The sequence below is a fragment of the Rhizophagus irregularis genome, chromosome 31 (assembly GCF_026210795.1).
Source record: "Rhizophagus irregularis chromosome 31, complete sequence".
NCBI lineage: Eukaryota > Fungi > Glomeromycota > Glomeromycetes > Glomerales > Glomeraceae > Rhizophagus > Rhizophagus irregularis.
The window spans coordinates 2876984-2891413 of record NC_089459.1 but is presented as its reverse complement, the minus strand read 5'-3'; the positions used below and the strand labels follow the sequence as shown (position 1 = coordinate 2891413).

Here is a 14430-nt window from a genome sequence, read left to right as displayed (position 1 = left end):
TTCAAAATAAGTTACACTCAAATTGGATAGGCGCAGCATACTTTGCCGCGTATTTCGTATGTGAATCGTCTCGATTTTCGTCTCAATGGACTTGTTTTTTTTAAGTTTTCATTCAACTTAATCATAAGTTATTCAGTTATTCACACTGATTGGAGATTTTCTTTTTGTTTTTGATATATTGTATATCGATTCATTCGTTCTTGTGGAAATTTTGACTGATAACAACATATGTCCAATCAGATTCTGATTGCCGATCAATAATAAATTTTTCATTTTTTTTGGGTTGTTTTATCTAAGCTTTCCTCGTGCTTGTATCAAATAATGCTTCATAATAAATCATACCTCAAACGCGGTCGAGGTGGTAAAGTTTTTAAAGCTGTAAAAGAACACTATCTTCGAGACGATATTTGGTGTTCAGTTGAATGCTGCACAATATGCTCTCACACTGAACCAATATTAAGTTCTATTCCAGCTAAAACAAAACTTGTAACAAAACCTCATTACATTATACCTGACACGAATGTTTTTATGAATCAAGTAAGTTCAACTTCCGAAAGGTTTTTTTACGATGATTTTTACCTATGCGCACACTCTTATTTTTATATTTAATAGATTGATATAATTGAGCATCCAGCTTTACAAAATGTTATTATTTTGCAAACTGTTTATGAAGAATTACGACATTTAAGCTTATCTGTATATAATAGACTGAAAAAAATGATAAATGACCCAAACCGAAAATTTTACGTGTTCGCCAATGAACATCATCGGTAAGTACAAAATTTTTTTATTTATAATATTAAATTGATTATATTGACAAAATTTATTTTATACAAGGGATACATTCATTGAACGTATAAAAGAAGAGTCCCCAAACGATAGAAACGATCGAGGTTTGTTTTAATTTTTTTTTAACTATTTAATACAATAATTTAAACTAAATTTATTCTTATGATATTAGCTATAAGGGCAGCTGTTAAATGGTATGCAACTCATGTTAAGCAAATTGCTGATAAAGGAAAATCTCTTGAGATTGTTCTTTTAACAGATGATGCAGAAAATATACAAAGAGCTAAGCAGGATGGATTATTAGCTTACTCAGGTATTTATTCATGAATATATTTCATTACTATTTATTAGTTCGGTCTTGGGAGTTTCATTTCATGCCCTTTATGAAGTTCTAAAAATTTTAAACTTTGTTAATTAATTAGTTAGAGAATATGTTGAAGGAATGATTGATACTCCAGAATTGGTTGACATGCTCGGAAATGTTCGTATTTCTGATAATAAGGACAAAAAAATCGTCTATGAGGAGGTAACTACTTTTTATTTAGCCCATTATTTTTTTAAAAAAAAAGTTTCTAAATTTTATTTTTTTTTTAAAAAAAAAATTAATTTAGCATCTTTCCGCTTCACAAATAACAAATGGAATTAAGAATCAAACTTTATATCAAGGAACTTTGAATATAAGCATGCACAATTATCTTGAGGTTATTACAGATTTGACAAAATATTATACTGTTTAAATTTATCTTTTATTAAATATTTTAAATATTTATAGGGATCTATTCAAAATGGTGATATTCAAATAACGATACTTGGAAGAAAAAATTTAAATAGAGCCATCCAAGGAGATATTGTTGCTGTTCAACTATTTCCGAAATCTGAATGGCTTAGGGCTCCAACAGCAGTAATTGTAGAAGAAGGTTGATACTAAGATATCTAATCATAATAATGAAAATTTCGGTATAGGATTTCACGCTTAATATTGAATTACTTTTTATAAATAGAGGAAGAAAAGAATTTAGCCGAAGAATTGCAAGAGAATTGCAAACCTAAAGAACAATCTGAAGAAGCAGATAGTGATCTATTCGAAGCACCACAGCCTACTGGAAAAGTAGTTGGGATTATTAAAAAAAATTGGAGACCGTATGTAAATTTGACAAAAAAAAAGAAAAAAAATTTAATATATTTTCTCTCTTAACTAATATTTTGATTTATAGATATTGTGGATTCATTAACAAACAATCTGTTAAAGGTTCCAGTACATCGACTTTGTCTGAAAATGTGTCGGTTTATCCTATAGATAGACGAATACCAAGAATAAATATAAGAACTAGGCAGGCTCAAAACCTTATGGGACAAAGAATATTGGTTGCCATCGATTCATGGCATAAGGATTCTATGTAAGGATTTATATACTTTAATCGAAAATTATATTATTAATATTTAAATTTCTCTGTGATGTAGATTTCCAATGGGTCATTTTGTTAAAGCTCTTGGCGCTGCGGGTGATAAATTAACTGAAACAGAAGTTTTACTTTTGGAGCATGATGTGCCACATCAAGAATTTGCACAACAAGTCCTGAATTGTTTACCCGTTGAAGGTGATTTATGGGTAGTTAAGGATGAACATTTACAAAGACGAGCCGATTTAAGACATTTGAATGTCTGTAGCATTGATCCTCCCGGTACGATGATATATCCATTTATATAATTTTAATTTAGTAAATTAATGATCGTCTTACATTTTTATTATAATTAGGATGTACGGATATTGATGACGCTTTACATGTGAGACAATTGCCAAACAACAATTATGAAGTTGGAGTTCGTTAGTATAACTTTAATTGCTGGTTTTTGATTTATCGAATGTCAGTAAATAATACAAATTTTTTTATTCCTAGATATTGCGGATGTCACACATTTTGTTAAACCAAATACTCCACTAGACGAAGAAGCCGCTTTACGTGGAACAACAGTTTATTTGATTAACAAGCGTATTGATATGTTGCCAGGATTATTAGGAACAAGTAAATAAATAAAATAATTAAATTCATTGAATATCTATTGTTAATTTTATTTATTTATTTATTTATTTGCAGATTTATGCTCCCTTAAAAGTAAAGTTGACAGACTCGCATTTTCATGTATTTGGGTAATTATTAAAATTAAACTTCAGTCATAAATTTCGTAATTAGATTAATATAATTTCTATAATTTTTTATTTAGGAATTGAGCCCTGAAGCAGAAATTGTTAATGTTACTTTTACTAAGAGTATTATTTCATCAAAGGAATCTTTCACATATGAAGAAGCTCAAGCTCGTATTGATGACCAGTAGGGATAATTTTAGATTAATTTAATTTGCATCATAATCACGTTTAAGTTATTAACACTAATAAAATGTTATAGACGCTTACAGGATGATTTAACAAAAGGTCTTAGAGTTTTAAATGATTTAGCTAAAAAACTTCGTGCAAGACGTATGGAACGTGGTGCATTGACACTTGCAAGTCCTGAAGTTCGATATAAGTTAGATTTTGATTCACAAGATCCTATTGATGTAGAAATGAAGGAATTGAGAGAAACCAATGCACTTGTTGAGGAATTTATGTTGTTGGCTAATATATCAGTAGCTGAAAAGATATATAAAAAGTTTGCCGCCTCATCACTATTAAGGTAATTATATGCGACCGATTTTTAGTATTTACAGTTGAAGATAATAATATATATAAAATGGTTTTTAGACGGCATCCTCCTCCGACTGCATTTAAGCTTGATAATTTAAACAAAGCTATTTCTGCTTTTGGTTTAACGTTACATTATGAAACATCGAAGGCTCTGGCAGACTCACTAGATGAAGCAGTGGTATGTAAACTTTGTCGGTACAGAAATCAAATTATTATTACTATTATTTTATGACTAAATTTCTCTATCTTAAAGTTACCCGAAGATCCATATTTCAACAAATTATTAAGAATATTAACAACAAGATGTATGATGCAAGCCACCTATTTTTGTTCTGGCACATTTTCAGTGCATGAATATAGACATTATGGACTTGCTTCAGAGATTTATACACACTTTACGTCGCCAATTCGAAGATATTCCGACGTAATTGTACATAGAATGTTAGCTGCATCTATATATGATGATGAAGTATATGGTAGTGAACTTATTGATAAAAAAAAAATAGAACAACTTTGTGATGTATTAAATCATAGGCATAGAATGGCACAAATGGCAGCTCGGAGCTCTGTAGAATTGCATACAAATCTTTTCTTTAAAGGAAAGACCGAACAAGTCGAAGGATACGTCACTCGTGTACTAAAGAATGGATTCGTTGTCTTAGTACAAAAGTATTAGCTATATTTCTTTTTTATTAAATTATTATTTATGATTTTAAGCTAATTATTTTTTTTTTATTTTATCGTAGATATGGTATCGAAGGAATTGTATATTCATCAGACAATTCAAAAACAAAACTAAACACAACAGCGTCAAATTCAACATCCCTAATTATTTACAATTCACATGATAATAGTTTAGATAGTATTACAGGAGATGGTAAGAAAATAAGTATCAAGTTATTTGATAAAGTTATAGTTCAAGTAAGCGTAGACGAAGATTTAGTTGGAGGTGGCGCAGGAGGCATGAGACAAAAATTAAAACTGGAATTAGTCAAACCAGTTGTACCTGGATTAAGTGTATCCAATGATACAAGTACTGATAATAATGAAATAATTGAAGAGAATAACTATAATAATAAAAAAGATAAGAGAGAAAATACTAATGGAGGAAGAAAAAAGAAGATGAAAATTGAGAATATGTGAAGACAAGATTCAGCAGGATATCATATTTTTAAATAAATTAGAATATTTAATAATAATAAAACAATTAATTTTAAATAAAATAATGAAATTGATTAGCATTAACATACTAAGCATACAAGCATATATGCAGATGTACTTTTTTTTTATATAATGAAAAGTAAGGGTAACGAATGGTATCTAAAATTATAATATCGAATCTTGACTCTGTATGCGGGTTGCTGATCCAATATGGTAACACGAGGAAATAAACTGTGCTACATAAGTGTTTTACTGCGATTAAAGAATAAGCCTTCCCCGTTGAAATCCTGGACGCAGTTTATATCCATTTTAATAATGTCAAAGGTTCAACGGTTAAAGCCCGCCCATAAAATTTATGAACGATTACTTTGGGATCAAGATTGTATTTCCGGGGCTAACTTTGTAATTGGCTATGAGGATGTAGGTGTTTTCTTAGAGTGATGAATGTTTTTTTGTCTTTTGTATGGTTGGCAAACATATCCTTTATGAAATAAAAAGAGGTTTTTGGGCATTATGGAAGCAACCAGAGAAGAATTTGAATCCGAAGAGATACCGGTATTTTACTTAATATTTACTTATAGCATAAATAATACTTACAATAAAAATTGTAAATTTACGTTTTTAAAATATTATCATCGCAATAGTTCCATCGCGTTCGTTATTTTAAAGATGTTGATACTGGGCAACATATATGGGATAGGGAGAAGCGTATTGACCTTATTACTCGTAATTATGTGAATACTTTTACCCCAGAAAATGATTCATCTTCCCTCTCGAAGAAATCATTATCATTGAATTATTCTGACATTCATTCTTCTTCCTCCTCTTCTGTTAATAAATATTCTGATTCCAATAAAAATTCAAAGGAATCGTCTTATAATAATAAAAATTCTTGGGAACAACAATCACGCACTATTCCTGTATTTTCAACAAAATCTAAAAAAAATTATCTTAAGAAACGTCGTAAAAAATATAGATTACAAGAACTTAACGAAGCTAGACAACGAACGGAGGAAGAAGAACGTATTGAAGCTGAACATAATCAAATGTACGAAGATAAAATGCGTGAAGTAGAAGAACGCATTTTACGGTTTCAACAATTCCAAATTGTTAGAACTTAAATTCCGATAATAAATTAGATATTTATTTAATTTTTTTTTTTTTTGCAATATTAAACTACAATTATTGATTTAATCTAATAAATTTCGATTCTCTTTTTATTCGATTTTTACACTAATGACAAGAGCAATGTAACCTGTATTGTCGTTAAGATCACCGCAGCAAACACATTTTTTTGTAGATCAAGTGAGAATCAAAGATTAATCATAATCTGTGTGAGCGTTGCGTTTTTGAATTAAAGATATACTGTACTGATGTTGTGTAAATTTGATAAAAGTATTTTTTTGTGCACAATCACAAATTTATATAAATTTACAAGCGTATGCTATTTTTATGTAACGTTAACACGTAAAGCGACCCAATTATTCTACTTTACACATTTAGTTTTTATTTTTTTTCCTTACATTTTCTTGCAGGCAAACTTTTTCACTCCTTTGAATATATATTTTTTACTTATTTACTTGTTAAAACCTCAATTATTTAAGTTTTTATTTTATTTAATTTATATATAACACAAAATGTCCTGCGATTTAAGTGACCTGGCCATTACTGAAGCATATGATGAGATCGTCAGTGGCCAGGAAACTAACTGGTAGGGACCTAAACCCTCATTACTCTTATACTTATTTAGGATTTTAGATATTGCTTAAAAGATTAGATGTTTGTGGCGCTGGGATTTATCTTTGAACTAAGATTGAACTCTGTAAATAGTCAATACCAGAGAACAATTTGTTCGAAACTCCTTTTACATAATGCTAGCAATAGAATGTTTGCCAACAAACAAGCATAATCTTAGAACAATTTGCTCGTTAAGCTCGTTAATGATGTTTTATTCTTTTTTTCATAATGTTTTACACAGTGAAAGTTGTATATCGACAAATAATGATCTAATTTTTACACCGGATTATTAAACAATTAAATTTTTTTTATATAATAGGCTTATTCTCGGTTATCATGACACAAGAGACAAAATTTCTTTATATTCCAAAGGATCTGGAGGTCTTGATGAGCTTCGCAATAATCTCAAGGAAGAAGTTCTTTATGGGTTTTTGAGAATCGAAAATAGATTCGTCTTGTTAACCTATGTGAGCGAACAAGTCAGGTACGGTTTAATTAAAAAAAAGAAAAAGATTTGGATGATTATTTGTTATCATTTTTTCTTACTAATTTTGACATATCAAATTAATAGTGGTGTACGAAGAGGTGCTTACACGGAATTTTTAGTTATTTAATGTGTTTAATATATGATTAAATTTTTACATCAATTTAGCAATAAGTGCTAATTTTTTTCGTTTAATATAGCCCGCGCTTTGGTCCACGGCAGAGCCGTTGGTGCCTTATTTAAGGTAAAGTACGATTTATGTTTATTAAAGCAATAAGTAATTTCTAAATCTTATGAACTACACGGTGTCTTAAAATTCAATTGTGTATGAATTTCATTCATTGTCAAGCAGGCACACCAAATTCAAATTAACGCCTCCACCCCAAATGATCTTACGGAAACAAATGTTCGTAATCGATTGAAACTCGGTGACCCAGCTGATTCCCCTTCTACACAAAAACGTCTCAATAGCACACCTAGTCCGACCGCACAATCACCAAGTTCTCCAAAACCTAATCAAGAAGCGGATTTAGGTGAAGCTGCCAATAGACAAGAATCTGAAAGACGCGCACAAGAAGAAGCCGAAAGACAGTCCCGCGAAAAGGGTGAACGCGATGCTGCAGATAGACGAAAAGCCGAACAGGTTGCAAGAGAGGCCGCTCAAAGAAGAGCACTTGAAGAGGCCGAGAAAAAGAAAAATGAAGCTCTTGAACAAGAACGAAAAGAAAAAGCTGCTGCCGAAGCCAAGATCAAAGCAGAAAATGATCGTAAAGCTCGTGAAGAAGCAGAGCGAAAACGTACCGAAGAACTTAGATCTAAATTCGCAGAATTAGAAAAGAGTGGAAAAGTAATTACTTAATTGATTCAATAAAAATTGGTTTTTTCTTGTAAATTGATGAATATTTATTTATTCATAGGTTACATTAAGTGGTTATATTACAGTTCAAGGTGGTGGAGTTTACGTACGTACTTTTTTTTATAAATAGATTATTATTTTGTTGTAATTATATTATATTTTACATCTAATACATATTTTTTATTAAACATCCCTGTAAAACAAACAGTTTTGGAAGCGCCGGTTCTTTGAACTCCGTGGAAAGACTTTATACCTTTTCCGGGATGAAACTGATAAACTTCCTATTTCCAAACTTGAACTTGATGGACAAGTAACCGGCGTAACAGATGCGCAATCCGAAGTATTGATACTTAATTCCTTTAAAGTGGATTTCCGATCATCGGAACCTTACTATTTCTTTTCGGATGATAAAAAGGATAAGGAATCGTTTGTTGCGGCTATAGGCAGATACGTTAGCACAAAATAATTTTTATACAAATTATTTATTTTATAATTTTTAAATATGGATGAAATTTTGGAGTATTTATTTTATTTAAAATACTTTAAAGGGCTACAAAAGTTGAAAAACAAAATGTGAACTAGACTAGATTTTTATTTTATTTCATTAATAATATTATTGTTTTGGTCTAGATATAAATTATTTTCATTTTATTTTATTTCATACATTATACTATATACAAGTTGTATTACTTTTTCAATTATTCTATTTTATTCTATTTTATTTTTATTTTTTATTATTATTCTTTTAAGTGTTGTTTCTTTTGATTTTAGAGATTCTTTCTCCCACCTTATATATATAATTGTTTAATTCTTTTTTTTAAAAAAAAAAAGTTATAAATGTTATCATCTTAATGAAAATGTATTTAAGTATCCACAAATTTGAACATTAATATAATTTATGAGAGCAACATGCTGATCATTCGTAAAAAAATAAAACTCCTAATAAAATAAAACTAAAATTCCCATTAAAATAAACTCCCATTAAAATAAAATTCCCATTAAAATATGGTGCCGGAAGTCTATACTGGACAATAAAAATGTAACACTTAAAATCTTTTAACTCCTTGAAAAAAATACAATTTAGAAAAAATAAACTGGTAACTTTATTCTTTGAGGTAAACTCTATCAAATTACCGATGATTTTCATATAATCGGCTCAAATTTGAAACAAAATGTTGCCCAGAACTTATGATAATTTGGGCTGACTCCATACATTGTGATAATGCCAGCCTGAATTATCGTAATATAAACCAAATGGTAATTTTTTTTAATTTTTTATCAATGTACCGTATAACGGGGGTAGAAGCTTGGACTCGAGTTAGGATGAGTCAACTCGAGTAAAACGAGTCAAGAATTTTTTTGACTCGAAGAGTACTCGAGAGTTAACTCAAGTTAATTTGAGTCAAAGTTAAAGTGCAAATAGGGTTCAGCCGGCACTATCAACCACGTGATCCCGGTTGACTCGAGTCTAACTCGAGTGCGAGCTCAACTCGAGTCAACTCGAGTTACATGAGTGCCACAGTACCCCGGGTATGATACAGATTTCAGAGGTTTTGACCTTATACGGTTATACCTCTCCACCACACCATTGCGTGAGTTTTTATTATTAGTACAGTTATTAAATTATTTTAAATAATAAAATCGTAGAAAATGGGAGTTCTTTTTTGTTGCATGGGGGGGTACTGTGGCCCGCAAAAACGGCAAAATACGGTATGACTCTTATGAAATGGTAGTTGTGATTTTATTGCTGAAATTTACTTTTTCTTATGTTTTATCTTGTTTATAATAAAAAATTTAAGAAATTCCAGTTTTTTATTGGCTGAATTCCAGATCACATGATATAGAATCTACAAAATCACGTGATTGTTAAGTAATAGACTTCTGGCACACATACATTAAATGGCTGGTTTATTTAAAATTTTTCAATCTCGTTTATCCTGACTGTTAATTAAGTATTTTGATAGAAAACAGTTTCCGTACAATGTTCGATAATGAAGAATGGATAGATTTTGAGGCTGAAGAAGAAAATGAAAATGAAGATGGCGAGTTTATAACGAGAAATGGGCAACAATCAAGCCAACCGCCTCAAGTTGATCTACAATTTCAAAACGATCTTAGGAAAGTAATTCTTGGAATTCAAAATGATACATCCATTAAACCAGAGGAGAAAGCTCATATAATTCAAGTATGCGATAAAATTATTTTTAAGAAACCTTTTAACTTAATTGATTATTAAATTTTATTTTTTTTCATTCTTAACAGGATTTAATGACTTCTAAATGGAGACAGTTTGAAAAGAAGCCGGCCTCAAACACTAGTAATAATAGTGAACCAACTGAAGAAGATCTCAAACAGACTTATGTGAGAATATATATTTAATTGGAAATTTAGTCTGATTTGACCTAAAAAATAATTATTCGACCTATTTCAAATATAGAATGAAAGCTCTCAAACATTAGGATGCAAGCATTATCGCAGAGGAGCAAAATTGCAATCGAATTGCTGTAACCGATGGTTCACTTGTAGATTTTGTCATGATGATGCTTGTGATCATCAAATTGACAGGTTTGTCATTAGCTACACTAACATCGACTAAAAGTATTTTTAATCATTATTTTAAATTATTTTAGGCATGCAACCAAAAATATGATGTGTATGTACTGTCAAACTATTCAACCAGTCAATAAATCTTGCAACAAATGCGAACGCGAATTAGCCAGATATTACTGTGACGAATGTAAATTCTGGGATGATCAACCGAATAAACAAATATATCATTGTGATTCTTGCAAAATTTGTCGCGTTGGGCGAGGTTTAGGAATTGATTACTTTCATTGTGATGTTTGTGATTGTTGCTTACAAATCAATTTAAGGGATTCTCACCGATGCATTGAGAAAAATTTGGAGCGTGACTGTGTTATTTGCGGTGAATATTTGTTTACCTCGATATCTCAAGCTATTTTTATGGTACGTTCTATGAAGAATTTATAGTACATATTTTTTATTGTAATATTGATAAAATTCTCTTTTTAATTGAAGCCTTGTGGACATAGTATGCATAGCAATTGCTACAACGAATATGTTACAACAGCATATCAATGTCCAACATGTTGGAAATCTATTGGAAATATGGACCCTTATTTCCGAAGGATTGATGCAATCGTTGCCCAACAGAAAATGCCACCAGAATATGACAATTTTTTCGCACATATATTATGTAATGATTGTGAAAAACGTAGTACTGTAAAATATCATTTCTTATATCATAAATGTCCATACTGTCAAGGTTATAATACTAAAGTATTGGAAACAAAAGAAAAATTACCATCTGAAGAAGAATTGTCTGAAGAAGAAATTTCTCGTTCTTCAAGTAATAATAATAATTCTGCTGTTGGATCATCATCCAGCAATACTGGTGCTATTTCTAATAATAATAATAGCGTTGGTAGTAGTGTTGTTGGTATTATTAATACGACTATAAATGGAGGTGGAGTGAGCGGTTCTGGTGTCCAAGTTAGACAATCTAGAGTTATGGAAGTTACTGCTATGATGCAAGGAGAAGAAGGTCCCCCTGATGATGGCAATGCTACTGAACACAGAACAAGGAATCCTTTGAATTCTTTATCCAATCATTATATAAATTAAAATTTACATGATAATATTATTATCACGAAATTATTTTTTTTTTCAGTACTTCAGTAATTTCAATATATAAATAAATCAAATTATATGACATTTTATTTATTTAAAAGGTTAAACATTTAAAATTGTTATGAGATATATATATGTATATGTATAAAATACATATTATAGTACATCATCAGATACAGATATATAACAAATCTACAAAAAACAAGGATAAAAATATGTATAAATAAAAATTAAGTGAATATAACCAAAAAAAAACAAATGCGAATATGTAAACGGTAAATATTGTAATTATAAATTAAAATAATGCAATTTATCTATATAATTATAAATAAGTATAAAAGAAAAATATTAAACCTATTTAATTCAAACCTCTGAAGTAATTAAAATGTTATTCAGAATTCGAATATTCGGAATGATATAAGTTACTATTGTTTTGAACTTCATATCGTAAATAAAGTTCATCTCTGAAATGTCGGTGTCTTAAGTGAAGGAAAAAATTTATACATTAGCTCTTCGTATATAGGACTTCTTAATGGAAAATACACGTACTTGATTCCTGCTGGCCTTGCTTCTTCGAACCACCGAAGTGCGTCAGATACAGAACAATGTAACTCTTCTATTAAATAACAACAAATCATAAATCCTGTTCGATTAAACCTATATATATATAAAATTAAAAAATGATATGATCATAGTTAAAAAAGTCATCGTACGAACTATCTCATAATTTTATTCATACCCGTAATGACAATGTACTGCAATCTGCTTATCCGGCTTCTTATTCCATGCTTCTTTTGTAACTTGAATAAACCTCCGAATATCATCACGCGATGGTGGTATCTTACTAACAGTACTTAGTTTGATATATGTAATATGAGAATTATCAAAATCGCTTGTTCGATAAGGCGGCGGATCCTTTGTTATATCAATAATACTTGTAGAATACACAAATAAACGCATTAATAGGAAAGAATAACATTATGTAGTGATTGGAAACTTTCAAGACTATTAAATTTTATTACAATCCTATATCCGGATGTCGAGCAATAAATGATTTTGGACAATGTTCTTCATCGTTTTGTCGCATAACCTTTTATTGTAAATGCGATCATTGATAAATGTATAACCATAAGAAACGAGAAAATTTATAATTCTTTGTCAAACCTTCATAGCTCTGAATTTCGTGTTATCGACAGTTCGTTCCGATATTATTGGCGTCCGTTTCCACTAATATTTAAATTGCCACACGAGTGACGAGGAGTGCGATAAATCACATATTTGTCTTGATATAGTTTAAAACAGAAATAAGTCTAAAAAAGAAAAAAATTCAACGCTAAAAAAAAATTACGCGTCAAACCAAAAATTCCTTATATGGAAGAGTAAAACTTGCGCGTAATCTACGTATATAGGTCTTAATTGTTAAGACTTCTTGACATCTCGAACCATCAATCCGAGATAGCACACCTTTTGAAAGTTCTTCATAGACCATTTATTTTCACCTTTAGTCTTGAAAAGGATTTGCCATGCGGGATCCAAAGTCTCCAACCCACATTTCTTAATAAGAAAATCGTTAATGATAAGATTAACCGTACCAGGTTTTTCTAGCATAGCATTATGACCTGATTCTGGTATGTAAAAAATAGTGGAATGTGATTTGCACCATTCTTGAATAATGGTCATATTACCTGGTGGGGTAATTTTATCCTTAATATTTGTAATTAAAAAATAAAAGGAAGATTAGTTACTCATAATAATAATAAAAAAAACTTTAAATTTTATTACACCTCTTGTCCAGTCATAAGTAATATTGGACACTCAATTGAGCTTATATCAGCTTGGTTAAACCAGTTAATCCCAGACAACATATATTTCCATACAATCGTCTTTGATTGTTTATTCCATTTTAATTGTTTCGACCTCACTTCATTATTTGCATCTTTATGTAAAACTCGATCCACACTTGTAGAGTAAATTCCACCAAAACGATCATAATATCGAAACATATCGAATAGAATATTAGGATACGAAAGAATTTTTTGCGTTTCTGTCATTTCATTCTCGGTTACATTGGCTTTAACTGAGATAAGCGTAAGAGCTTTTATGGTATGCTTTACGCGATGATACAATTTTGTACCAAGACAACATCCATAAGAGTGGCATATCAATACAGTATTTTCACTTGGATATCGCTTCAATAGATCTTCAAGATCATCCACCAAAGATTCAGTGGTATAATCTTCCGATCTTTAATTATTATGTACATAATTATAGTTAGAATTTATTGTAGAATTTTGTTACACAGATATTATTATAGAATTTCAAAGAAAATTACCTGTTTGTTACTTCACTCTTTCCACAGCCTAATAAATCAACAGCTAAAATATTAGCAGTTGATGAAAAATATTCGATTTGATTCTCCCATTGTGTCGCCTTTCATTTCAAATATAAATATTATAAGATTTTTTTGTAATCAGTTAAAATGACATGATAAAATTAACTTATCCAACCTGTCCACCAAGTCCGTGAATAAACACGACTAATGGAACTTTTGCTCCAAGTTCATTAATGATGTGTACAATTCGAAGTCGTTTATTTCGGATAACGACATATTGTGTGTTATTTTGAATTATAGGAACCTCAACTATTTTTAAAATATAAATATAGTTAATTTACAAAGTTAGGATAAAACAGAAATGGGAATAATGACTTACGATCTTCATTCTTTACCGTGTCGTTGCGATATTTAGTATTTATTATAGTAAAAATTAAGCCGCATACTGTAAAAGCAATAGGAATTAATAATGCTAAAGGCTGTGTTGTCATTATTGACGGCCAAGACACCAGCCAATGATTATTAACAACTGAATGCAAATCCATTTTGCTTCAGATTAAAAATAATTATTGTTTCAGTTTTATTTATTGTTTTTCACTTTACAAGAAAATAAAATTTACAATATTTTTGTATTTTTTTGAGCCTTTATATTATTTTATTGTTTGAGTAAAATGAGTAAAATGTATACAAAATGAAGTCGATAATTTTTAATTTAATTAAATTTCGAGTCCAATATA

General features: G+C 30.0%; 5 protein-coding genes across 6 annotated transcripts; 4 read left to right on the top strand and 1 right to left on the bottom strand.

The window, feature by feature from the left end:
- Window positions 1-294: 294 nt before the first annotated feature.
- On the top strand, window positions 295-4736 carry OCT59_022761 (uncharacterized protein). The gene is made up of 18 exons (XM_025315609.2): window positions 295-537; window positions 613-770; window positions 838-893; window positions 962-1102; window positions 1212-1315; window positions 1401-1490; window positions 1562-1706; window positions 1791-1929; window positions 2004-2186; window positions 2251-2471; window positions 2546-2614; window positions 2688-2813; window positions 2886-2938; window positions 3013-3119; window positions 3195-3461; window positions 3530-3650; window positions 3726-4141; window positions 4219-4736. The coding sequence occupies exons 1-18, from the start codon at window positions 322-324 to the stop codon at window positions 4613-4615; spliced, it is 3009 nt and encodes a 1002-aa protein (XP_025182483.1). The 5' UTR covers window positions 295-321; the 3' UTR covers window positions 4616-4736.
- A 175-nt stretch (window positions 4737-4911) lies between these two features.
- OCT59_022760 (uncharacterized protein) lies at window positions 4912-5874 on the top strand. 2 transcript variants are annotated; one of them, XM_066144964.1, is made up of 4 exons: window positions 4913-5053; window positions 5132-5188; window positions 5278-5367; window positions 5500-5874. In XM_066144964.1, the coding sequence occupies exons 1-4, from the start codon at window positions 4949-4951 to the stop codon at window positions 5752-5754; spliced, it is 507 nt and encodes a 168-aa protein (XP_066006376.1). In that variant the 5' UTR covers window positions 4913-4948; the 3' UTR covers window positions 5755-5874. The 2 variants fall into 2 exon arrangements, with proteins under 2 accessions (XP_066006377.1, XP_066006376.1); XM_066144965.1 differs by having other exon boundaries at window positions 4912-5188; window positions 5278-5874.
- Window positions 5875-6092: 218 nt separating this feature from the next.
- On the top strand, window positions 6093-8652 carry OCT59_022759 (uncharacterized protein). The gene is made up of 7 exons (XM_025315607.2): window positions 6093-6344; window positions 6690-6854; window positions 6942-6955; window positions 7055-7098; window positions 7207-7701; window positions 7772-7816; window positions 7919-8652. The coding sequence occupies exons 1-7, from the start codon at window positions 6271-6273 to the stop codon at window positions 8174-8176; spliced, it is 1095 nt and encodes a 364-aa protein (XP_025182481.1). The 5' UTR covers window positions 6093-6270; the 3' UTR covers window positions 8177-8652.
- A 963-nt stretch (window positions 8653-9615) lies between these two features.
- OCT59_022758 (uncharacterized protein) lies at window positions 9616-11468 on the top strand. Its single transcript, XM_025325186.2, has 5 exons — window positions 9616-9895; window positions 9973-10071; window positions 10148-10275; window positions 10341-10677; window positions 10750-11468. Exons 1-5 carry the CDS (start codon window positions 9692-9694, stop codon window positions 11353-11355), a joined length of 1374 nt encoding a protein of 457 aa, XP_025182480.1. The 5' UTR covers window positions 9616-9691; the 3' UTR covers window positions 11356-11468.
- Window positions 11469-11749: 281 nt separating this feature from the next.
- OCT59_022757 (uncharacterized protein) lies at window positions 11750-14238 on the bottom strand (the record flags this gene model as incomplete). Its single annotated transcript, XM_025315606.2, has 10 exons — window positions 11750-11840; window positions 11911-12018; window positions 12101-12295; window positions 12384-12451; window positions 12526-12588; window positions 12826-13065; window positions 13146-13605; window positions 13694-13791; window positions 13869-14002; window positions 14073-14238. 10 exons carry the CDS (start codon window positions 14236-14238, stop codon window positions 11750-11752), a joined length of 1623 nt encoding a protein of 540 aa, XP_025182479.1.
- Window positions 14239-14430: the final 192 nt, after the last annotated feature.

Bases quoted from the DNA above. Each gene is read 5' to 3' on its own strand.
- OCT59_022761 (XM_025315609.2), top strand. From the start codon at position 322: ATGCTTCATAATAAATCATACCTCAAACGCGGTCGAGGTGGTAAAGTT. The intron at 2,615-2,687 runs GTTAGTATAACT...TTTTATTCCTAG, and splicing joins CAATTATGAAGTTGGAGTTC to ATATTGCGGATGTCACACAT. The intron at 2,939-3,012 runs GTAATTATTAAA...TTTTTTATTTAG, and splicing joins TCGCATTTTCATGTATTTGG to GAATTGAGCCCTGAAGCAGA.
- OCT59_022760 (XM_066144965.1), top strand. From the start codon at position 5,147: ATGGAAGCAACCAGAGAAGAATTTGAATCCGAAGAGATACCG. The intron at 5,189-5,277 runs GTATTTTACTTA...TCATCGCAATAG, and splicing joins TTGAATCCGAAGAGATACCG to TTCCATCGCGTTCGTTATTT.
- OCT59_022759 (XM_025315607.2), top strand. From the start codon at position 6,271: ATGTCCTGCGATTTAAGTGACCTGGCCATTACTGAAGCATATGATGAG. The intron at 7,099-7,206 runs GTAAAGTACGAT...ATTGTCAAGCAG, and splicing joins CCGTTGGTGCCTTATTTAAG to GCACACCAAATTCAAATTAA. The intron at 7,817-7,918 runs GTACGTACTTTT...TAAAACAAACAG, and splicing joins TTCAAGGTGGTGGAGTTTAC to TTTTGGAAGCGCCGGTTCTT.
- OCT59_022758 (XM_025325186.2), top strand. From the start codon at position 9,692: ATGTTCGATAATGAAGAATGGATAGATTTTGAGGCTGAAGAAGAAAAT. The intron at 9,896-9,972 runs GTATGCGATAAA...CATTCTTAACAG, and splicing joins AGAAAGCTCATATAATTCAA to GATTTAATGACTTCTAAATG. The intron at 10,276-10,340 runs GTTTGTCATTAG...AAATTATTTTAG, and splicing joins TGTGATCATCAAATTGACAG to GCATGCAACCAAAAATATGA.